The sequence below is a fragment of the Colletotrichum paranaense genome, assembly GCF_030867605.1.
Source record: "Colletotrichum paranaense strain IMI 384185 chromosome Unknown Scaffold_6.1, whole genome shotgun sequence".
In the NCBI taxonomy this organism is placed as follows: Eukaryota; Fungi; Ascomycota; class Sordariomycetes; order Glomerellales; family Glomerellaceae; genus Colletotrichum; species Colletotrichum paranaense.
Window position 1 is genome coordinate 3269265 of NW_026848964.1, and position 22720 is coordinate 3291984.

Genomic DNA, 22720 nt, shown 5'->3' on the forward strand with positions numbered 1-22720 from the left:
GGTGCGCGTGTATCGAAGTGAAACTGCGGCAGCAGATTTGAGCGGCTCGGAGAACGGGAAGTTAATAAACTGAACTGCTCCGAGCCTTCGGCATTGGGCTTCCGCGGAACCTCCCTGTAAAGGATCCTTCTCTGGGCCTAGGCCATATTACCTACATAATCGTACTGTTTATACATAGCCTTCAGATCTTACCAAGGTTAAGGGAATTTCCCCCAATGTCCTCCCCCACGCTTGGTTGGAGTCTTTGGGGATGGAGGATGGGGGATTGGAGGCGCATAGACCTACCGCGGTCCGCGCTATGCCTATAGACGGAGAATTGCCATGCATCAAGAGGACCGCGGTAGGAGGGGTGGGAAAACGCGACTGTGCCTAAATGGATTGAATAGGTAAGTCTTACCCCAAAGGTCCACCTTGCATCAGCCACTTCAATGACTGTGTGTTCAGTAAATGCACGTCCCATCGCGGTTGATTTCAAGATTCAGCAACTTCTTGGACTTCTGTCTGGCTGTCGGCAAGTTCGGAGCGGGTCCGGGATCCACTTGTCCGAGGTTTATGCGCACGAATCGATGGTAATCGGAGGAACGGGCTCGTTGGCTCTGGTATCCTGGTCCCCGTCACTTGTGTCAAATGTCCCGGTCGCGTCCGATTTCATGTGGGAGTGAAAGGCAGATTAAACCCTTTTGAAGCGATTAGATGGTCCAATCGTGACCATTTGCGCAAACCGCACTTTACCGCAGCTGTCTCTACGTATCACTGCATATCTCGCGTAGGGGTTACGTAGAACAGCTTCAAACATACTTTGCTGGGTTAGTGAAGGTTCATTAGAAAGACAACACTTTGTAAGGCAATTAGCTTAGGCACCTGTTATTGCTGATCTAGAGTACCTTATAGGGTAGTAGAATAAGTAGAAGAAGGTGGGGAAGACAAAAGAAAAAGATTGGACAGAGTTCGAGGCTACAGCTCTGCAGAGAGCGCAGGCTCGGGACGGCGGCAGCTACGACAGGCGTGGCCGAGGCGGTCAGAACCCCGAGAGCGAGCTTAAGCAAGCACGCGGACGGTGCAGCGCAAATGGTGCACATGTGCGTCCCAGCTGGTCAAGTGTCTGCATGTGCATGTGGCAGTTGAATGTTCGGTGGCGCTCAGCCAAGGTTCCTACCTACTCCCGGGATACAATCGGCGATAAACCCTGCTTGTGTCTTATCGGGTTTCTTATCGGACCAATCTGCAGGGGTTTCCAAAGGGGTCAACAATGATCCGGCGCGTGTTCCTAACTCCCGCGTGCAAGGAAGAAAAAAAATTACGCCAGATGGCTGGCGATTCCGAAAAACGGGCACCAACCTTGGAATTGACTCAGGTTCTCCCGCTGTTTCTGGCCTTGTCTCTGATACCTCTTGTCTTCTGCTGTATGTCTCTGACCTGATGCGATCCGTCTGACTTCGTCATAAGGAACCCATGGTGCCTCTACCCAGGTTGTCCAAAGTATCCGTATCCGTACATAGGGACCTAAGTCAAGTTCCATCACTCCCAGCCTGAGACCTACAAGCCATTCCAAGTTTCCTGCATTCTACCTCTTGCCGCGTGCAACACCCAAAAAAGAAAAAGGTGCCTATTGTCACTAGTTCCCGGCTGCAGCAAGAAAGCCTTTTCCTGCTTCGTGTGTGTGACGAACTTCCCCAGATTGGACCCCCTTTCTGCCGGCCTGGCCTTTTACCCTTTGCTCATTCCCCCTTCTTCTGCTCCTTGTCTGCTCTGCCCACTCCCATCTGTCCCCCTTGTAATATTCAGGGCATAATACCAGAGGACCAGCAAGGACCAATACTGGAGAGGAAAGCACAAGTGCCAACGGCTCCTTCCCCATCTCCAGCTAGGCCCACGTCGGCTAAAGGCCAATCTCATCGCGTCCGCACCTGCCACCAGACTCCGTCGCGCAAGCGGCAAGAGCATCCAGGTCCACTCAACCCACAACCCACTCGAGGGCCACAGTCACCTCACCTCACCGAGCGCACCTTCTCCTCTTCTCCTACACAGGGCCCAGGAAGCGACAGCTCTCAAACCATTTCTCCTGTGCGCTCGCACTCCAACAAACCTTCCACCCTCCACATAAGCTCAATTGCAGAAGCCGCCCAAGATGAGCAAAGCAGCTGCCGTTAAGGAGGCTGTCAAGGAGAGCCTCCTTGGCGCCGAGGAGCCCGTCCAGCTGTCTGCGCAGACAAAGGCGAGATTCGTTGCCAATGCTGTCAAGGATGAGGTGTCAGGAGAGCTCTACATGGGCCCCGACGAGTTCACCAAGGCTGTTGCGCCCGAGGATGAAGATTTCGTAAGTTCGGGTTTTCACTCTAACCTCACCTTCTGCTCTTCCAATTTGTCACTGCTGCGGGAGCACAACCCAGCTCCGATATCCCTCCGATGAACCGACCACTCGATCCATTTTACTGACTCTAAACCCAACACCGCAGCACAAAATCAAGCGCGAACAGTACGGAATTCTCTTCGGCATCGCCGACCGTAAGGGTTCCGGCAAGATTACCCTCTCCGAGTGGGCCGCCTTTGAGAACCTCCTGATCAAGCCCGACGCCGAGTACGAGATCGCCTTCCGCCTCTTCGACGTCGATAGAACCGGCAATGTCAAGTACGAGGACTTCCGAAAGCTCTATGAGCTAAACAAGGGCCCCGACAGCATTCCTTTTGACTGGGAGTGCGAATGGGCCAAGTTGTACATTGGCAGCAAGAAGAAGCGCCATCACATGGACTACCCCCAATTCTCCCAGATGCTGCGTGGTCTGCAGGGCGAGCGCATCCGCCAGGCTTTCCAGCTGTTCGACAAGGATGGCGATGGATTCATTGACCCCGAGGACTTTGAGCGCATTATTCGCGAGACTTCCAAGCACAAGCTCTCTGACCACCTTCTCGAGAACCTGTCGACTCTTTGCAACATCTCGCTTGGAAGCAAGGTTTCCTACGCCAACGTTCGCGCCTTCCAGAACATGATTAAGGAGATTGATCTGGTTGAACTGATTGTGCGCCGTGCTTGCGCCAAGAGTTCCGACGGCAAGATCACAAGGACGGAATTCCTCAACCAGGCCGCCAAAATCACTCGCTTCTCCCTCTTCACCCCCATGGAAGCCGACATTCTCTTCCACTTCGCCAGCCTTGACGAGCCCTCAGGTCGCCTTGGCCTCGGCGACTTTGCCAAGGTCCTCGACCCATCATGGAGAAACGCTGCCTACGAGGCCGACGATGCTGCTTCGCAAGTTCTTGCCAAGAGCGCCGGAGCTTCCAAGGCTGTTCTCGCATCGATTCTCGAATCCGCATACAACTTTGGTCTCGGTAGTTTGGCAGGTGCCTTTGGAGCGTTCATGGTCTACCCCATTGACCTTGTAAAGACCCGTCTCCAGAACCAAAGAAGCGCCAGACCGGGAGAAAGATTGTATAAGAACTCGATCGATTGCTTCCAGAAGGTGTGGAGGAACGAGGGGCCCCGAGGCCTCTACTCGGGTGTTGTACCCCAGCTCATTGGTGTTGCGCCAGAGAAGGCCATTAAGCTGACGGTGAACGACATTGTGCGTACATACTTCACCAACAAGGAGGGCAAGATCTGGACTGGCCATGAAATTCTTGCTGGTGGTACTGCTGGTGCATGCCAAGTTGTAAGTTCACTCTCTTTTTTACTACAGTCTGGTGTAACCTGAAAGCAAGTGTGACAGAAGCTAACATTGTTTTTCACAGGTCTTCACAAACCCCCTCGAGATTGTCAAGATTCGTCTCCAGGTCCAGGGTGAGGTCGCCAAGACTGTTGAGGGCGCGCCCAAGAGGTCGGCTATGTGGATTGTGCGCAACTTGGGTCTCGTTGGTCTCTACAAGGGTGCCTCCGCGTGCTTGTTGCGTGATGTTCCCTTCTCGGCCATCTACTTCCCTACTTACAGCCACTTGAAGAAGGATCTCTTTGGCGAGTCTCCGACCAAGAAGCTGGGAGTTGTCCAGCTGCTTACCGCTGGTGCCATTGCTGGTATGCCCGCTGCCTACCTCACCACCCCCTGCGACGTCATCAAGACTCGTCTTCAGGTCGAGGCTCGCAAGGGCGAGGCCACCTACACTGGTCTCCGTCATGCTGCCAAGACTATCTGGAAGGAGGAGGGCTTCCGCGCCTTCTTCAAGGGCGGCCCTGCCAGAATCTTCCGTTCTTCCCCGCAGTTCGGTTTCACTCTCGCCGCCTACGAGGTTCTGCAGAACGTTATCCCCTATCCCGGCAAGCCTGAGAGCTCCAAGGTCCACACCGGTGTTGGCGATGCCATCTCTACCTTGAAGGAGAAGCTCGACACTAGCCCCTTTGCCCGCAGCCGCAACGCCCTCAAGATCATCTTGGACATTGATGAGGACTTTGGAAAGGTCAAGGTCCCTAGCCAGGAGAGTTGGAAGAAGCTTCCTGCCTTCATGCAGACGAACGAAAACACCTCTTCATGAGCCTTTGGAACGGATTGGAATAGCCAGAGAGAGCCTCGATGCTTGTCTGGATGAGAAACAAAGAACCCAGAGTCACAAATGGGAAGAAATCGCATATACGGCTGGGGAATACAAAAGTTCTAGAAGAATGAGTCAAAGACAGCGATGACGACACCCTATTTCTCAAAGCGAGTCATTCAAGAAGAAGCTATGTGAGAGGGAGGCTTCTCTTCGATTACGGCAGAGAGATGGAGGTTGAGAGATTTGCATATCCCCTCGACGGCGTTCAAGGGCAGGCATACAAAGGGATTCGTAGCAATTCCTCAATTTTACACTTTCTTTTTCAGTTTTGTTCATTTTGTGTCTTCTAGAAGCCTTTTTTTCCTTCTCCTCTGAAAGAAGTTTCTCCTTGGTGTTGCTGTAACGTGAATTGGTATCGTTGCGTCTCGACTTTGAGAGGGTCACATGTCATGGATACAATGTGTAAGGTACAGACCGTAGTGGTAGAATTCTTAGAATTTCTAGAGTTCCAGCTTAGACTATCTAGAAGGTCTTCAGACGGCTTTTGTTCACACTGAGATGTTTTGAGAAGTGGTCAGGATGCCAACCTGACAACCTGCCAAGCTTGGGCGTCTGAGCAAAGCTAACAAAGCATTGAGCTAGAAGATCTTCAAGGCTTCCAAATTTCTACTAGTGTACTGGATAATATGTCAAGTATATTCCAAGCCATATGTGTACATGTATGACGAGTCTGCTCTAGTCTAGTCTAGTCTTTGATGCTCCTCATCGTCCGCACGGAGAAGCGAATCTCTCTCGTCAGCCTTGCCGTCAGAGCCGCGGTAGAGGATGTAGTGCTGGGTCATGAAGACCAAGTCGTACACCATGGAAACATTGCCCAGCGCGAACTTGACAGGGTTACCGGTGATGCCGGACCAGTCGCGCTGCAGGTAGGAGTCGATTGCCTGCTGCGCAACAGAGAGGAGGCCGCCGGAGAAGTCGAGCAGGATCTGCCAGATGGACCAGCCCTTTGTGGACTTGTTGCGGTAGTTTGTAATGACCTGTGGGGTGTACTTGATGAGGGTGATGACGAGCTTGACGTAGGACACGGCGTAGACGACGTCAAGGGCGCACCAGCTCGTGACGGGGTCGCCGTCCCCCGGGGCGGACGCGACGATGAGGCCGACAACGGCGACGCCCACGATGCAGCCCGAGGCGATGCCCGAGATGAAGCGGCTAGGGTTCGTGCCCGGCGCGGGGGTGAAGCCCCAGAGCTTGGGCACGTACTGCGAGGTGGTTATGCAGGAGAGGAGTAGGGCGTGGGCGGCGAAGGTGATGTCGTTGAAGGCGACTGTCGGGGTGAGGCCGTGGTTGCGCGCGGCGTACTGGGCGCGGACGACGGGGGAGTAGTAGAAGGCGGCGTTAGAGACAAAGTAGGCGAGGAAGCCTGCGAAAGTCGGAGTGTCAGCGCTGTACTTGAAGATTGTCTCTCTTATGTTCTACGTGGTGTCCTGGGTTCTTACCTAGGCAGTTGATCAAGGGAAAGTCGACCGTTGTACCGGCCGTAGTTTTCCTGTGGAAGTTGAGGAGAGGCTGCGGGTAGAAGGAGCCGGACCAGCAGAGAAAGTAAATCCAGCCAAAGACGGCGGATAGGAAGGGGAGAAATTCGAACGCCATGTCGACTATAGCTACTGAAAGCGAGGTTGAGCGGAGTTTGTTGAACTCAGTGAGATGCCCGAATACTGTTCTTTGAGCCTTCTTGCGTTCCCTTCCCGCCGGCACCTTTCGTCGAGGTATGCAGTCAGCAAACCTCCAGTCGTTGGGTTCGTATGCTGTAGGAGGGAGTTTTGTGTGCTGCGACTGGAGGGGAAGGTCGCAAGAAAGTTGCAAATGAGCTGTTCGCCTGGTGCACAGGATTGCGACATGAGACCGACCGCATGGGGGTTAGCGTCTTTGCTGCGCTATTTCGGCGCAGGTACCGACAGGCCAGCGGTCCCAAGGTCAGCGGCCCCACCAGCACCGTAAAAAGGGCCCAGCGGAAATCACTCTGAGCGGCGGGGTGTGGCCCAAGTGACCAGGACGCCGGTAACAAGGTTGCTATGATAGGCGGAGCCAAGAGCCCTCATCCATTCTAATCATCGTCCCTGTGATCCACTACTGCTGGACGTCAGGGGACCCGTGGAGGAGCAGGTGCGAGCGCGGAGTGGAGTCCAGTGTTGTCACCGCGGGGTGTGATGTCGCCATTGACGAGAGCGCGACCACCACAGTAATGAGGTCCGGGGGACGTTTGCTGCGTGCTAGCTAGGAAAGCTCGAATCGTATAGATGCTGTATGAGCTGGCAACTCCAGATCGTATAGAAAGACTCAATCTCGTGCGACCGAAGCTTCCTGGATGCATGGGAGTCTGCTGGTTGCACAATGCCTTGGACTGTACAGGAGTGACGAGAAATCTGAACTCCTAGCATTGGCAGCTGAGATATCACAAACCCCCAAAAGTATGCAATGAAACTCACGGGATTCGACTTTGAGATGACATCGTCCCGACAAGACTGATGTCTTTGCTGCCCTCGATTTCACCGCCGCGGCGCATCACACCCTCAAGCCAGTCCACATAGTCCTCAAACCCTGTGATGCTGCCATAGACCCTGACAGTCTTGACTGCCCGGACCTCCTCAAACACCCGCAGCGCACTATGGTCCGCACTCTGGAAGGCGGCCTGCCACACCTCGACGACGAGCTCATCCACGCCGTTGAATGCTGCCGTCGCGGCCGCGGCATCAAACGCCAGGTCGCAGTCTAGCCGCAGCCGGATGTGGAAGCGGCGGATGCGGGGGAGCACGGAGCGCTCCCGGACGGGCGAGTACCATGGCCGTAGACGCGGAAAGGAGGCGAGAAGTTTGGTGTGCGCGAGGAATACATTGCTGCCGTAGAGAATGGGCGTCCCCTCTGTATGGATTTGCCGGTTTGTGGAAAGGATTGCGGGATGGAGCCGTGCTTGCGGCGAGGACGGGCCGACTCTATCTAGGGGAGGGTGGATGAGAAGGAGAAGGGCGTAGATGTCGAGACGAATTTCGCAAGGTAGGTCTAGGAAGAAGCATCTCGGCGAGGCCATTTTTGAGCGTCTCAATACGGGTTGATTAGAAGATGCTCCTCTGAGCTATGCAAGCGAATAGAGAAGAGGTGGTCACATCAGAACATGTAGTTCAAGTCACTTGTGCAGGGAGGGAGAGTGGTGGTGGCTTTATCAGTTTCAAGATAAGATCCCTAGCGGCTTATTCCCGCAGCCATGGAAGCTACCTAAGGTAACATCTCTATTGGCGATTTCATCAGGGAAGATAAGAGACGATCGTTTCGCCAAGTGCTGATCTTCCATTTGCAGGTACTTGACATTCGATTGCTGTCTTAATGATCTGGCCCAGCAGATAGGGTCAACTTCGACACAAAGTCGCCCGACAGCACATCCGTCCGCCAATAGACACTGCCATTCCGATTCAGAGCATGAAGCTCTGCCTGCATCTATGGAATATCCAAACTGAAGCATCAGCATTATCACTCCGAGCATGATGTTCCAGGATTCAGAGAGCAGCAAGATCTATACATAGGGTATCCATCTATACTATCAAATGACAGTTGGCGTAGCTATTCGAGCCATATAGGCATAGTATTCATCCAACATCGATGACCCACGAGATTACGTGCTTGGCTCCGATTTAGGGACTAGTCCAAGTGTCCGAGTCTCTGGGGTAGTCCAACCAGTGTGGAGCGAAACTACTTGTGCCCCGTTCGATCCCTAGCAAATTGATAGGCGACATGCATGATGCGTTAAATCGGACCTCATGTTCGGCACCCTGAGCTGCAAGCCCCGGAAGGTTGAATGCTTTGTAGCTGTTCAGTCGAAAAGCGAGCAACGTAAGGCGATATGATTTCACGGCCTGTCAACGTCTGAGCTATAAATATTTTGGTTGCTTAATAGATTTCTTCCTTCTGGATAGCGACCCAGGTGATAAATGCAGAAAAAACTCCAATACACACTACCCAACTTGCAATCATAAGCAGTAATAATACAGTGAACACAGTTACAAGGCGCGCGTTGTAGCTCTTTCTGAGAGTCGTGAGCTAACACGTTCAGCTCCCATAGGCACGAGTTCGAGTCTCGTGATATATCCTTGAATCGCAATACCTGAGGCTGGTAAGAGTGTCCAGGAATTTTCGTAAGCCCCCCGTGAGGAGAGCTGAGCTTTTGCGTCGCCTCTTCTCTAGTTGATGAATTGATTTGTTCATGTGGTTGCTTTGCCGGCTTCCTGGATCCGTTCACATGTTACGGTGGCTGGGCCGTGTCGAGGCGGGTATTCGGTTGTATTGTTTGATTGATCTCCTTTCCTCCGGGCACACATGACTCCCTCTGGCTAGGTCATGGTCAACTCGGGGAAGAATCTCGACAACTTATTAGGATGACCAAATTCTGTCCTGCTCTGCGCCTGGTCCTCCACGGGTAGCAGCGAGTCTGTATCGCTATCGGCACTGGGAGCAGCCTGCTCTAGCGCCGCCCGTTTCACCTTGATGTTTCCCTGAACCGGAGGCTTTGATGTGCTGGTTTGCGCGCTTGAGAAGGTCATGATAGACCTGGAGTCTGCCGGTGTTGATATCTCGTGAAGTTGGCTATGTGGCCGGGATTTGCCAACATTAGTAGGCTCAGGGGTGTGGCCGCGAGAAACGCTGAAAGGAATAGTCGGCCCAAGGCTCTTTTTTGCAGCATCAGGAGCTGGCAACGACGTTGCTGCCGGGCTGAGTAGTGCCGAAATCTTCTCGTTTGCCATGAGTCCCTTCGTCTGAACGAAAGCGCTTGATCTGGCGTGGTACGGGCTTCGATCGTAGTACTTGTCAATAATCGGATGAACCATGACAGTTTGGTTGTGAATTGTCAGGATCGAGTTTGTGGGAACGTTGACCCAATTCTCTGTTCCAATTAGCAATAGCCCAAACACCGCGTTACGAAACTCTCAACACGTACCTCTCTCAAACGTCAGCGGTTCACTTGCGACAAGTACAATATCTGCGCCTTTATCTTGGCGTTCCATTTGGTAGTTGCGGTCGGTTGCTGCCGATGTCCTCGTGCCCCATTCAGTGCCTGAAGAGTAGTAGAGACTCGCGGCTTCGTCTGTCGCGCTGCTGATGTATCGAGTGCAAATAACGCTTTTGCCGTCTGTGACAGCAAAGTTGAGTAAGCTTCGAGTGTCGATGTTTTCCGACTGGATCGTGCTCTCCGGGATTTCATCGATCAATTCATTGATTGTGGCGATGGTCTTCAGCATAGCCTTCCTCAATATCGTAGGCCCGAAACCGTGGGCGGGCTGTGAATCCGGGTCGATGCCCATCCTTTCGAGAGTATCGAGGAACAGCGCAAACGCCCATTCACTGTCTGTACCGCCTTGGACCCCGAGGTACCACTTGTCGGCCAATCTCGAACCTAGCCTTCTCTTGATATACTTCCAACCCCCAAGACCACCGTTGTGCATCCACATCAAGCTACCGTGGCAGAATGGGTGGCAGTTATCCTCACTGAGGGATCCCTCGGTCGTTGCTCGTACATGAGCGAAGATGAGTTGGGAAGCGGTCTTGGAGGCGATGCGTTGAAGATTGGTACAATTCCAGGCGGGGATTGTCGAGGTAAAGAGGCAAGGTGCGTGACCGAGCTTGGGATCCGTGTAGAAACCGATTCCGAAGCCATCTGCATTGTTCTGGCCTCTTCGTGTATCCTTTTCGGCCACCGCCAGATATTAGTACGGTACCTAAGCTCTCATGCGCCAGAGTGACTTACCAGTCTGAGCCTGGAGTCAAATGATTGCTTCAGGATAGAATGCGTAGGGTCAAGAATGAGTTTGGAGAGAAGAATCTCGTCGCTTCCCCGATACACCTAGAATCAGTCAGCGGGTGTCCTGTCGGCGCTCAATGACACCGAACTTACCAGGAAGCGACACATGTTGGGCGAGTTGTGTCGGGCAACTCAGAAGGAGTCGAGAAGATGAGGAAGGCGTCGGGGGAAGAATAGTAGGTGTCGCGTGAGCAATGCAACTTTGTCTTCGATGGGGTCTTGACTGTTCTTAAACAACAGCAACAGAAACCCAGAGAATGTGACTAGAAGTCAAATACGAATTCACGAATAGGAGACGTCGGAGGAAGTGTTTGGCCAGATTTATTCGTTTGATGAGCTATGGCGCGATCAGAAACCCCAGGGCGGTGGCGCAAGTTGATAGGGATGAGGTAGCTACCAGCTGAATGCTAGAGCACGGAGTACCGAACAAGTCAGGTACGTGGGTGGGTGGGGGAAGTTGAGCTGAGGCCCGTGCCGGTTGAAAACACACAAGGCAAGAACTGGGCGTTGTATAAAGTGGTGGGTATTGCTGTTAATCTAAATGAATGACTCCCAGCGATTGCCCCTTCGTTTGGGACTCCGGTTGCTTTTCCGAGCGCCTTGGTGAAGTCTCAGGGTTCAGATGGGGATGAATAAGGCAAGATGTACGGAGAACAGTGAGTCATTTGATGAGGGGTGGTATACGCAAAGCTGGTCAGCTGCTTGAACATGGATGGCTATTTTCGAATAATTTCTTGCCCACCCAGGTGCAACTGGAGATCCAGCGCCATCGGAGGGACATTGGAGCTGTGTCTTCTACCTATGTGCCCTATCCAGGGCGTTTGGGTATGACGAAGGCGATAAGATAAGGCTTTATGCGAAGAGCGATAAGAGAAAGCCATGCTGCGACTTAAAGTAAGGTAATGTGTAGTTGTGATGGTGCATACCTAGGTACACAGTACTACTGGTTAGGAGCCAGCAGGGAGGTGCCTAGGTGCTCTTTTGGGGAAGATGGACGGTACGTCAATGCCAGGCGGTCCCCACTAGGTAGGTGCCTTAGTGAAATGGGCTCTTCATGCAACCCGCGAGAACCCGCTTGATTTCCATTCACGCCGCTTCTCATTCGTCCCCGATTCGTGGCATGTCAACGGATTTCTGATATTCAAGTCTCTTGTCAGGCCGGAACCTTTGGCGAAACCCACACCAACTATCACCACCAAAACCACACCGCTTCTCCATCTCGGACATCCGAATATCTGGCTTTCCCACTCGAATTTCCGTCTCGCATGCGAAGAACACACCACCGCCTCAAACTTCACGCGTCCCGTGCTTCGCCGGCAGCATGAGCGGACGTCTCCTGGCCGCAGGGCTTTCGCCATTGACGCGACGCGCTCCAGTCCAGGCCGTTCGACACTTTCACCGGTTTCCCGCAGGCGGGCTTCAGCGAGCAGATGCAGCTGTGCGTGCTACGCAACGGCGCATGTGGTTTCCTGGCAACGCCTTCCACAATGCCGTCGTCGTGCGGAATGCGTCTTTTGCCCGCTTCCTACCGAAGTTGGTTATCAAGTTTGCTAGAATCCCCGCAATGTTCGGCGGCCTAGCTGTCGGAACACTCGCCTGGATTCAGTATCAAGCCAACCGTACGTACTGGGTTTCTCTTCGCGTCAAACAAGTTGCCCCTGCTAAACAAGTCACTCACAGAGCTCACCACCAACGCCTGGGATATGGTCAGCAAAACAGCAGATGGTATTTCGGAAACGACGTCTAGTCTCTTTGGAGGTGCCAAAGGAATTATGGATCAAACGATGCGCGGTTGGGAAAACACAAAAGAACAAATCGAAACCCCCGAATGGCTTCAAAAGGTGTTGCGTATCCATGAAGACATTGGCACTGGTGGCGGCGGCTCAGGAGGACCTGGAGGGGAGCAACCCAAGCAGAGCAGAGCCGGGGTGGCTGTTGTTGCAGGAGGCTCGGCTGCTGCGTACGGCTACGATCAATCTTCAGAAGACGACCCGCGAGAACCCGATGAGGTGGCCAATGACGACCAGATGATGATCCTCACCAAGAAGATGATCGAGATTCGGAGCATGCTCCAGCAAGTTGGACAATCGAGCACTCTGACGCTCCCCTCAATTGTTGTCATCGGTTCGCAGTCCTCAGGAAAGAGCTCCGTCTTAGAAGCCCTCGTTGGCCACGAGTTCCTGCCCAAGGGAAGCAACATGGTTACTCGCCGGCCCATAGAACTGACCCTCGTCAATACGCCTGAGTCGGACGCAGAATATGGCGAATTCCCCGACCTGGGTCTGCGACGCATCACCGACTTTTCCTCGATCCAAAGGACCTTGACTGAGCTTAACCTAGCCGTGCCGGATACTCAGTGCGTATCTGATGATCCCATTCATCTTACCATTTACTCGCCAAATGTACCGGATCTGTCTCTGATCGATCTACCCGGATATATCCAGGTGGTTGGCCAAGGCCAGCCTCTGGAATTAAAGCAGAAGATATCAGAGCTATGCGACAAGTACATTCAGTCTCCTAATGTCATTCTGGCCATCTCCGCCGCAGATGTAGATCTCGCAAACTCGACCGCACTACGTGCAAGCCGCCGTGTGGATCCCAGAGGCGAGAGGACTATCGGCGTGGTTACCAAGATGGACTTGGTGGACGCTCCTCGCGGTGCTGCCATCCTGAGCGACAAGCAGTATCCCCTGAGGCTTGGCTACGTGGGTGTTGTCTCCAAAGTTCCTCAAACGACCGGTCTCTTCAAGAGATCGGGTAGCGTAATGTCGGCGATCGCAAAGAACGAGAACACTTTCTTCTCCGCCCACCCGCTGGAGTTTGGCGAGGGTGCTGGTGTCAACGTTGGGACGATTAACCTACGTAAGAAGCTCATGACCGTCCTCGAACAAACGATGTCTGCTAGCCTGGCCACTACTAGCGACGCCATCAGGCAGGAGCTCGAGGAAGCGACCTATGAGTTCAAGGTGCAATACAATGACCGCCCGCTATCTGCCGAATCATACTTGGCAGAAAGTCTCGATGGCTTCAAACACTCCTTTAAGCAATTTACCGAGGAGTTTGGACGCCCGCAAATGCACCAGTTGCTGAAGCAGGAGCTGGACCAGAAGGTTCTTGACCTTCTGGCCGCCCGGTACTGGAACAAGCCTATCCAGGACCTGTCCCCTGCGATGCCAGAGCCGGACAGCTTGGCTGATCTTCCCAAAGCTGACCCCAACTCTTTGTACTGGCATCGCCAGCTCGACGCGTCGACTTCTTCATTGACAAAACTTGGTGTTGGAAGATTGGCCACAACCGTGGTTGCGTCTGCTATTCAGGCTCACATTGACAGTCTGATCAAACACTCCACTTTCAGCAGCCATCCCTTTGCACGAGAGGCCATTAACGAAGCCGCGTCCACAATTCTGAATGAGCGGTTTTACAGCACGAGCGATCAAGTTGAGAACTGTATCAAGCCTTACAAATTTGAGATTGATATTGACGAGAGAGAATGGATCCAGGGCCGGGATCATTCGGCCGTTGTCCTGAAGAAGGAGCTTCAGGACTGCGAGGGCGCGCTGAAGAGCATTGAAGATGTTGTGGGCGGTCGACGAAAGCTGAGAGAAGTGATGAACTTTGTCGATCGAGCACGAAAGGGGGATGTTGTCGTCGAAGGGGAAAGCCGCAGTGGTGCCGGAGGCTTCAGCGCGTCGCTGCTTAAAAGAGGTAAGCCTAGTCTGGCTGCCCATGTATTGCTGGTCACTAATGGATTCTAGGACGTGAGGCTGTTTTCCTCAGGGATCGCGCCGATATCATCAAGATGCGTCTGATGGCTGTCAAGTCGAAGCAATGCACCAGCCTCAAGAACAAGTACTACTGCCCAGAAGTTTTCCTTGATGCGGCAGCCACCAAGCTCGCGTCTACAGCTGTTCTGTTTCTCAATGTGGAGCTCCTATCGGAATTCTACTACAATTTCCCCAGAGAACTAGACCTCCGGCTCGGAAGGCACCTCTCGGAAGAAGATATCGAGAGGTTTGCCAAGGAAGACCCCAAGATCAAGAGGCACCTAGAAGTCATCCGCCGCAAGGATCTACTCGAGTTAGTCCTTGAGAAGATGGAGAGTCTGAGGCAGCTCGAGGGCCGCGAGAGAGAACGGATGAAGGGGAGCAATAACAGGCCCAACAAGGACGACAAGCAGCGTGGACGCTGGGGGCTGTTTTGATTGGGATAAAGCTATCGTCTGGCGACTTTCCCAACTGAGCCTTCTCATCTTGAACTTGTAACGCATTATGACCTGGGTGCTAAAGGAGTTTGGGTGTCTGAAAGATCAATGGTGTACTGTCGGCCTCGCCTTCCTTCGTCGCCTCAGCGGTGTAGGGCAGGCCTTGGTCTGCTTGCAAGTTTCTTGTCTATGGTATTTTGTGTAAAGTGGTATATAACATGAAGGATACCCTCCTCGACTCCAGTCTCCTGAAAGAATAGACTTTTCTCGCTCTTCATGTGTTCATCATCAGCATTTTGGTGTTAACATCAAGCAAACAAGACAATCCTTTGACTTTTGGTTTCGCTCATCTAAATCGTACAACAACTTTGTCTGCCCATCGGCCTGACAGGACAAATCGCAATCTATCCTCGCTTGATCAGAGGGTCGCTTCAACACTAGTCTGCAAAGTCACCTCCCACCGTAAGCTTGTACCGCGTCCGTATCCTTCCCCGAGCCGATTTTGGATCAAAGTAGATATGCGGCTGCGCAGCTTGCTGATGGCTCCCTCGTCACAGCCTTTGGCGACACAGATCTTGAGATTGGCCATACATAATCCGTAGTGCACCTGCCAAAATTGCGCGTCCTCGATCCGAGCCACGCCTGGTTCTGCCTCAATCTCCCGCACCACTGAAGACACACCTTCGTTGCCACCCATGCCGCCATACGACATGAGCAACATCATAGCCTGAGCCATGGCCAACTTGGCGCCAAACAGGAACATAGAGGCGGCAATGGCGGCGCAGAGCGTACGGTCGACCCAAATATAGCTCTTGATGGACAGAAGGGGCAACAAGAGCAGTAGACTCGAGAAGAAGACCGTCAAGAAGTGGAAGATGTTAGAGAAGTGGGTAGGTAGCTTGGCAAGCCACGACACACGCATGATTCTAGCAATACGTGCGTGGTTCTTCAGACCGTACGCTGAAATAACTGTGCTTGTGATGGCCGCGAACGCAGCCCAGTCCACTTCTCCGGCCGAGACACGCTCGTGAGCATGTTCGTGGTGCGGCTCATGTCCACCTTTGGTCTCTAGCCAGTGCTTGAGGTTGTGCGACACAAGATCGAAGCCGCCAAAGAGTAGGAAAATAGACATGGCGAAGCCGGCGAGAACCTCGGCTCTCTCGAGACCGAAGGGGTGACGAATACTGCTACGACGCCAAACCTCGAAGTTGCCTAGAACATCGACAGCTACGCATACCGCCGCGCTGCCGGCGTCGAAGAAGACTAGATGGGAGAGTGCCATCATGGCAACGGAGCCCTCGGAAATGAAAAAGAGCCAAGTCGCGACTGCCAAGTGGCACAAGCTCCAGTAGAGCCGGACGCGCTGGTCCTTTGACATACTCTTCCATGCTTCTCGAACGGTGGGCACAGGGAGGGAGGCTGGTAGAACAGGCGGCGGTCGCTGGGGAGGCTCCTGAAAGATCTGATGTTGGGTAGAAATGGAACTGTGCTTGTATCGATGGCCGCGACGCTGGCCAATGTTCTGCGAGGCGCCGATGTTAGCGATCAATTGGCTGGTTGAGGAGGTGGAAGGGGCGTGCAGCATGATTGCGATGATGTGTATCTGAACATACCGACTTGACAGGCGAGGTCGAGATGACCTGCGTCTGAAAGTTGAAAGGGCTCGGGACGATCGAGCCCCCAGCAGAGGGAGGGTCGTCTTCGGCCATGTCTGTTGGTGTTGGGGAGTCTGGACGAAGCAACCCAGGTTTCAGGTTGGCGGGCGCGAGAAGTCCAGGGCTACCTATGGGCGTTGATGCTACGCCGGGGGAGCAGGAGATGCTAGGGTGAAGACCGTCCTCATCCACTTCCTCGTCTACTTCGGAGGCTTCGTCGTTGATGTTTATAGATGGAAAGGCGAGATGCGGAGGACCATAGACGACATGGGTTGACGAGGTGTTATCACTTCTGCCGTTACCGCTTTGGGGGATCGGTGGGGTGGCAGGTCGCAGAAGGGCGGAGGATTGGCCTGCTGCAGGGCTGGAAGCCATGGAACTATTTCCTTCCCAGCGACGTCCCTCGCCGAGAAGAAGGGACAAGGACCGACAGCGACAGCGGCAGGGTCAATTGCAGTGGTGTCCGACAGTCGTCGGCATGCATTGTGCGTTGCTCCGGGGGGCTAAAGGTCGCAGAAATGGGTAGGCGAGGCAAAAGACACACTAGGAAGAGATGGGACGAGATGTGCGTGACGTGCAATCATCAACAGAATGAGTCGCCAGGTCGGGAAGGTTAGAATTCCAGTTGGTGTCACTGCTAGCCCGGTAAAAGGGTAAAAAAGGGCCAGCTAAAGAAGGGACGACAGAGATCTGTCTCCAGGTTCACTCCACCACCTTCCCCCACAAACTGAGATGGTCTAAATGCATCTATTTAGGGGAGAATATGCTCCTATTCAGATAACTGGCTTAAAGGGAAGACACATGCCAGGGGAACACGACCGCCCACTTTCCTCTTTACTCCGGTACCTACCTTAAGCCACTTAGCCTCCTGCTACTTCTACCCGTATGGTAATTACATACATTCGCGCCTAAGTACCTACCTATATAGGCACCGTTTCGCCGAATCGCCTGGTATTGCTAAGTCCCGAGTCCGCAGCGGTAGCGGCATTGACTTTGCGAACCACGTCACAATGCAGGGTCCTACATCCTTTACCTCTTTGCAGTTAGCCCTCTCAATCTTCGACCCGCGTCAACCCCAATTGCCAGCCTGAGCTCTACATGGCATTATCAGAGTTTCAATCAGATCCAGAAATACCACCAACTTCCTTAAGCTCAATCTTCGCTCTTTTCACCCACCCCCTGCTTCAACTTGCCGGTAGAGTGGGCGTCAATGTCGCGGCCCCGACTCGTACACAGTCCCCAAGCTTTGACGTGAGACTCTCCCCCACCCCATCCCTATCGGTTTTGGTCCACTCTACCGCCGGAACGATAGGGATTATCGCAGTTTGGAATACCTTACCAAACGCAATGGATCATACTGCGGCTAGCGGCGACAATGGCGCCGAGTGTCGCACATTTGCGCTCAACGACCCATCGACGGTAGGAGCTGTATCACCAAAGTCGGTCTCACTCTCGGAGCATCAATACCAGCAGCAACAGCCGCCGTCAACGGTCCCACACCGACGCACCTCCTCCGGCGCAAACTTCCTCTCCAAACTCCCTTTCATGCGCTCCCATTCCGATGGGAAGCAGCAGCAGCGTCACCAAGAAGCCGAGGACGACACTTCGCGCTTCCCACCGACATCCATGTCGACCGTCATCCAGCAACAGCAGCAGCAGCAAAAGTCTCGACGAAGGAAGGGTTCCCTTAGGAAAGTGGCCCTCTTGGGAAGAGGTGCGCAACGGGAGCGCAAAGAGGCGAAACAGCTCACTATCGACACGTCACACACTGTCTCCCGCGATATGGAGGGCGCTGCGTCTCGATCGCATGCGACAACTATCGAGCACGACCCTCTCGGACTGAATATCGCGGACCTGACACCGCGGCCGTCTATGGAGGGATATGCGAGCAGGTCGAGTCTGGTAGAATCTCCAGTCTCTTCTCTGTTGAATACTCGGCAAACAAACGAGGCCGAGTCCACCATCACCAGCCCTACGATATCGTACACATCTACAACGGACGAAGACGACGTTTTACACATACCGAACCACATGCCGTCACACCTGCAGCCCGACTCGTCGCTCTCGTCGGGCTCCGAATCTTACTTTGGAACCCGGCCCAGGCAGCAGTCCATACTGCAGGCCAAGTCACCGCTCTCGTACAGCGGCTTATCGACCACTCCGTTACCTCCCAACGACACAGAAATCGACTACTCGGATACAGAATGGTGGGGCTGGGTCGTCTTGATCGTGACGGGGCTGGTGTTTGTTATGGGCATGGGCTCAGTCTTTGGGGTATGGAGTTGGGCGTGGGATGTCGGTACGACCCCGTACGCGCCCCCAGAGCTCGAGGACGATCCGACGCTGCCCATCACAGGCTACTATCCGGCCCTCATTATATTGACCAGTATCATGGCTTGGGTTTGGGTCTCCGTGGCTTGGATGGGAATGAAGTACTTTCGCCATGCTAAGATCAGCGGGGAGTAAAGACTGGGCCGGTCTTGAATTATGGCCCATCCTGCCCCGGGATTCTTTTCGCCGTCGAGCTTTATGGTCTATTGCGCAGGTCGGCAAAGGCAGACGAATGGCGTTGGGTTGAAATTTGCGGCAAGGCGTTTTGTCATCCATGATACAGGCGGCAGGGACTCGAAAAGTTAAAAGCGAATCAGCAAGCGGGAACAGTTTTGCTGGGTTCTCAGGGTTAGAAATCTTGAGGTTTTCATGGCTTGTTCTTCAGTAAGCCCCATGCGTATGTAGCCAAAGGAATAGCGAATACCAGCCCTTACATTCAAGGTGTATCTTTCCTACAACTCTCAAAACCATAGCTAGGAAAAGAAGTATACAAGTTAAATCATCTTGAGCTTTGAAAGCTACAGTGACAACTTCGTATCAACCCCGTCATTCTCTTGGCCTACTCCGAGTATAGGGGTACTCGGACCGGAACTTACAACCTGTCAGTAAGTCATTCAATACTAGTCGCGATCACACGCTACTTACGGGTTACTGTTCGTAAGATATACGGATAAAGTGCGTGTACGTTGATGGTGTACGGGCAGACAAGTGGGTACGTTGATACTATGTACATCGCCAACACGTGTGGACAGGCTATCCGTACACTAGAAGCGAGATCGAGGCAAGTGGATGGAGGGCAGGGATCCACTGTCTGCGCGTAATCACGAACCGAGAATGGGCTTGCGGCTTGCCAGCGGGCAGCGGCCCATCTTGCCAGCCTCCCAGGCAGGCAGAAAACAAGGGTCCCACTGACCGCGTCTTGCACGATCTCGGTGGTGGGGGTTTGTGTGGTTGGCTGGCTTTCGGGAAAGTACAGTACATACATACATAGTGGGCAAGTATGCAGACATTGGTACGCTACACGGCGCACAGTCCCGTCGGGGTAGCTCACGATTCTTGCTTGACCTTCTTTCTAATAGGTCGGCTCTGGTTGGCAGCTCACGTGTGGAAAGTCTGACAGAGTCGGCCGAGTTGCCAAGGTGGTATCTCGCTCAGCTCACGGGGCCTCCCTGAGTCCCTTCAACTTGAATGAACAGATGCCTCACTGGCCAAGGGAAGAACCAACGGCAGTGGTAGTGAGTCCACCATGAGACATGTCATCTGAAACACAACGACGTTGGCGACGCAGAAGCGAAGCCCCATGGATGGAAGCTTGCGAGCTGCGAGCCCCCTTTGCCCGCAGCGACTGCTCGGGGGCCAAGTTGGATCGGCAGAAAGGCGAGACATTTTCGACTGGAGCTGGATGGTCCTGGTGCTTTGCTGCGCTGGGTGTGGAGCAACCAACCAACCAACTACCTAACCAACCACTCATTGTAGTGATCTGATGCGCTGGCTCTGGCACTGGCACCGGCAAGTCGTAGAAAAGAAGATCGAGGTCTTCCAAGTGCCCGCTGGCTAACCCAAAAGGTGTTTTCATCGAGTAAGCCGAGCGCCAGACGCATCACGAAGCACCTGGATGGTGAACCTTGAGGAGTCCGTGAGCCGTCAGCGTCCGCGGTCACGGCAGCAACCTTTCTTGCCTCCCTTTACTTTTGCACCGGCCCCCCTTCCGTTCCTTGGATCAGAACGCAGGAGACTCTCGGCTGAGAGAAGGACAGAGCAAGGGAAAAGAGCAGCATCTGTCGTCAAGAAAGTGGGGATTCTGACGCTTGAGAAATTTGGAGAAGTGTAAATGGAGCCTTGGCAGTGGTGGTGGCACCGAGACCCGATCTAGGCCCACTGCCAAGGTGGAGGGCCGACAAGTGGGAAGGCAAGAAGGGAACGGGCTTGCATCTCGTGTTGATAATAATTAAGCGCTGCGGTGAATTGAGATGGCAGAGGCGGCAAGCGAAATGGCGCGCGCACGGCCAATCACCAGAGTCCCAGCCCCCGATTCATGGCCAGGGCTACCTTATTGTGTCCCACAATGCCATTGAAACTCCATGCCGTAAAAGAAGCTTGTGCGCCATTCGCATCGCATGGCATTGCATCTCCGAATGGCTGGCGCATATCTCGGCCAATCAATCAGAACAGGGTCCTTGTTGAGCGCAAGTTCTGGTCAGCCAAAGAGTTGGTATTTCTGATTTTGCAGTGTCCCAGTGGGCTAGTCAGCCGCCGACGCCGTACCGAAGCTCGTGGCAAACGGACAAACGGGCGGATAGAGGCGGAAGGATAAAAAAGAAGGATCCGGCATGCAGCAGTCCACGCCAAAGTCGGTAGCAAGGCGTCTAACGGCTCGCCATTTGTATGCGTCTCTGAGTCTGCCGAGTGCGGCCAGGCATGTACTCCATCGGAATGTCTATCAGTTAGTTAGCAAGGCGCGCTATGAGTTTCTGCAGAGGTTGTCTATAAAGGAATAAGTGTTAGTTGCCGCATAGAGGCGAAAACAGCGATGGAGGTTGGTGTCTGTGAGTGGGGTTTGTGTTGATACTAATGCCATTGCTCATATCAGTGCTTCGTAACCTATGGATGGGATTGTTATTATGTGGCCGGTCAGTTGCATTGCGATGGCATTGGACAATGGATGTTGCAAGTCGCTGTCCCCGGCGCAGTCCAGCTCGTGCGGATGGTTCTCCGGACATGTTCCGCCAAGGGGACGGAAGGGAGGGAGGGCGGCGGACGTGGTGTGCTGTGACCAAGAGTCCAAGACGGCTGAGGTGGAGAAAATCACTGAGGGTCCCGACGGGTCGGAAGGATCAGGAGCATAAAACTCGATGCTGGGGGCCTTGTACCTGAGGTACTACTTTGAGAAGTTGAGGTGCAAGGTAAGGTAAGCAATCAGGTGGTATCCGTACGGAGTATCCATAGTTGATTACCTTCTTCTTTGCCCAAGGCACTTCCGATGTTGCCCAAGACATTCTGATTCAGAATTTTGCAGAAAATTTCCGTCGGTGCAGGAAAGCAGAGACATCAGCAGCTGCCCTGTGTGGTCCCTGAGAACAGGTACTTGATGTATTGTGCCTACAGGCAGGTTCGAATTCCCGTCATTTGGAGAAGGGCGGAGAACAGATCCAGCGAGCGGCGGGCTCTTTCCTGGAGTCTTCCCTGTACGAATAAATACATGGAGAGGGCGGCGAAGGCCCCGCCCTCGCTGCCGTCCGTCCCTCTGTTCTCATCGGGCGGGACGTAAACGGGAAGGCGTTCCCTCCTCTTCGGTGCCTGCCCTGCCTGACACGCCTGCCCCGTGCCTGCAAAACTAAAATTTGATGTTGATAATAAATTGACACATGGCACTCACCTCATGGCTGCATCTGTGCCCTGGCGGTGCGATCTCTTCTCTAACGGACCATGACCTCACCGCTTCCGAACCCAGGGCACACTCGGGCTTCAGCCTTTACGAAAACGACGCTCCAAGGAATGCAATCTCGCACCAATTTGTGTGTTGGATCTGGGACAAGTGCCGTTCGCTGACGATTGCTGAAGACAGTGGTGGGGCACATTCCCTCCTAGTTCACCAGTGTCAGTAGTACCTATCTGTCGCCGTAGGTACGGAGTACGTGCCTGTGAAATTTCCCTGCGGACCTGATGTGAGACTCACGCTGCCAATGCCAGAGCAACACCAGTGACATTTGGAAATGTACCGAGGTACGGATAATGGACGCAGGAATGTAAATGATGACCCTTTGCTGTCCCTGAAACGAGCACCTCGAGATACAACCCAATCCCAAGGTGAGGGAGGCACCATGAAGATTCAGCAACAATTATCGAGCACCTGTGAACGGCGAGATAGACTACCAAAAGGTGAGATAAACATAGGAGAGCGCGGTGCTCGACCAGTCCAAGCAATCAGAGATAAGAATGGTGTAAGCTGCCAACATCAAACCGGACCAGCAACAAGTAGTGCGAACGGTCGTCGCATCTGCCACCTCTCCTACTCTCCTGTCGTCACACAGACTCGATAAACTCTCCCCAGCTCTTTGTCTTGCTCAGGCTTGTCAGGGTATCCTGCCTAGCAGCAGCCGAGAGCTCACGACACATGCAATACACGGTCGTTCATGCACTAGGCCCATAGATGGCAGCTTTCTCAGCTCCCAATCTCGCATCGCCAACGGGTAGGCCACTTGGCTGCCCTTGCTTTTTCTTCCA

At 53.6% G+C, this 22720-nt stretch overlaps 9 protein-coding genes across 9 annotated transcripts; 3 read left to right on the forward strand and 6 right to left on the reverse strand.

The window, feature by feature from the left end:
• Positions 1–181: 181 nt before the first annotated feature.
• Positions 182–460, reverse strand: CPAR01_08763 (uncharacterized protein; the record flags this gene model as incomplete). The annotated part of the gene is made up of 1 exon (XM_060493030.1): positions 182–460. The coding sequence occupies one exon, from the start codon at positions 458–460 to the stop codon at positions 182–184; it is 279 nt and encodes a 92-aa protein (XP_060349400.1).
• Positions 461–2128: 1668 nt separating this feature from the next.
• On the forward strand, positions 2129–4461 carry CPAR01_08764 (uncharacterized protein; the record flags this gene model as incomplete). Its single annotated transcript, XM_060493031.1, has 3 exons — positions 2129–2317; positions 2457–3647; positions 3727–4461. The coding sequence occupies 3 exons, from the start codon at positions 2129–2131 to the stop codon at positions 4459–4461; spliced, it is 2115 nt and encodes a 704-aa protein (XP_060349401.1).
• Positions 4462–5201: 740 nt separating this feature from the next.
• Positions 5202–7549, reverse strand: CPAR01_08765 (lysosomal cystine transporter; the record flags this gene model as incomplete). The annotated part of the gene is made up of 4 exons (XM_060493032.1): positions 5202–5884; positions 5961–6297; positions 6614–6887; positions 6951–7549. The coding sequence occupies 4 exons, from the start codon at positions 7547–7549 to the stop codon at positions 5202–5204; spliced, it is 1893 nt and encodes a 630-aa protein (XP_060349402.1).
• Positions 7550–7687: 138 nt separating this feature from the next.
• Positions 7688–7999, reverse strand: CPAR01_08766 (uncharacterized protein; the record flags this gene model as incomplete). The annotated part of the gene is made up of 1 exon (XM_060493033.1): positions 7688–7999. The coding sequence occupies one exon, from the start codon at positions 7997–7999 to the stop codon at positions 7688–7690; it is 312 nt and encodes a 103-aa protein (XP_060349403.1).
• Positions 8000–8843: 844 nt separating this feature from the next.
• On the reverse strand, positions 8844–10417 carry CPAR01_08767 (uncharacterized protein; the record flags this gene model as incomplete). Its single annotated transcript, XM_060493034.1, has 4 exons — positions 8844–9394; positions 9449–10193; positions 10256–10351; positions 10403–10417. 4 exons carry the CDS (start codon positions 10415–10417, stop codon positions 8844–8846), a joined length of 1407 nt encoding a protein of 468 aa, XP_060349404.1.
• Positions 10418–11057: 640 nt separating this feature from the next.
• On the forward strand, positions 11058–14510 carry CPAR01_08768 (dynamin family protein; the record flags this gene model as incomplete). The annotated part of the gene is made up of 4 exons (XM_060493035.1): positions 11058–11203; positions 11456–11928; positions 11990–14014; positions 14065–14510. Coding segments are annotated over 4 exons (3090 nt in total), but the record flags the coding sequence as incomplete, so codon positions are not given.
• Positions 14511–14928: 418 nt separating this feature from the next.
• On the reverse strand, positions 14929–16540 carry CPAR01_08769 (cation diffusion facilitator family transporter; the record flags this gene model as incomplete). Its single annotated transcript, XM_060493036.1, has 2 exons — positions 14929–16032; positions 16124–16540. The coding sequence occupies 2 exons, from the start codon at positions 16538–16540 to the stop codon at positions 14929–14931; spliced, it is 1521 nt and encodes a 506-aa protein (XP_060349406.1).
• Positions 16541–17512: 972 nt separating this feature from the next.
• CPAR01_08770 (uncharacterized protein) lies at positions 17513–18631 on the forward strand (the record flags this gene model as incomplete). Its single annotated transcript, XM_060493037.1, has 1 exon — positions 17513–18631. One exon carries the CDS (start codon positions 17513–17515, stop codon positions 18629–18631), a length of 1119 nt encoding a protein of 372 aa, XP_060349407.1.
• Positions 18632–19697: 1066 nt separating this feature from the next.
• CPAR01_08771 (uncharacterized protein) lies at positions 19698–20072 on the reverse strand (the record flags this gene model as incomplete). Its single annotated transcript, XM_060493038.1, has 1 exon — positions 19698–20072. One exon carries the CDS (start codon positions 20070–20072, stop codon positions 19698–19700), a length of 375 nt encoding a protein of 124 aa, XP_060349408.1.
• Between the last annotated feature and the right edge of the window lie 2648 nt (positions 20073–22720).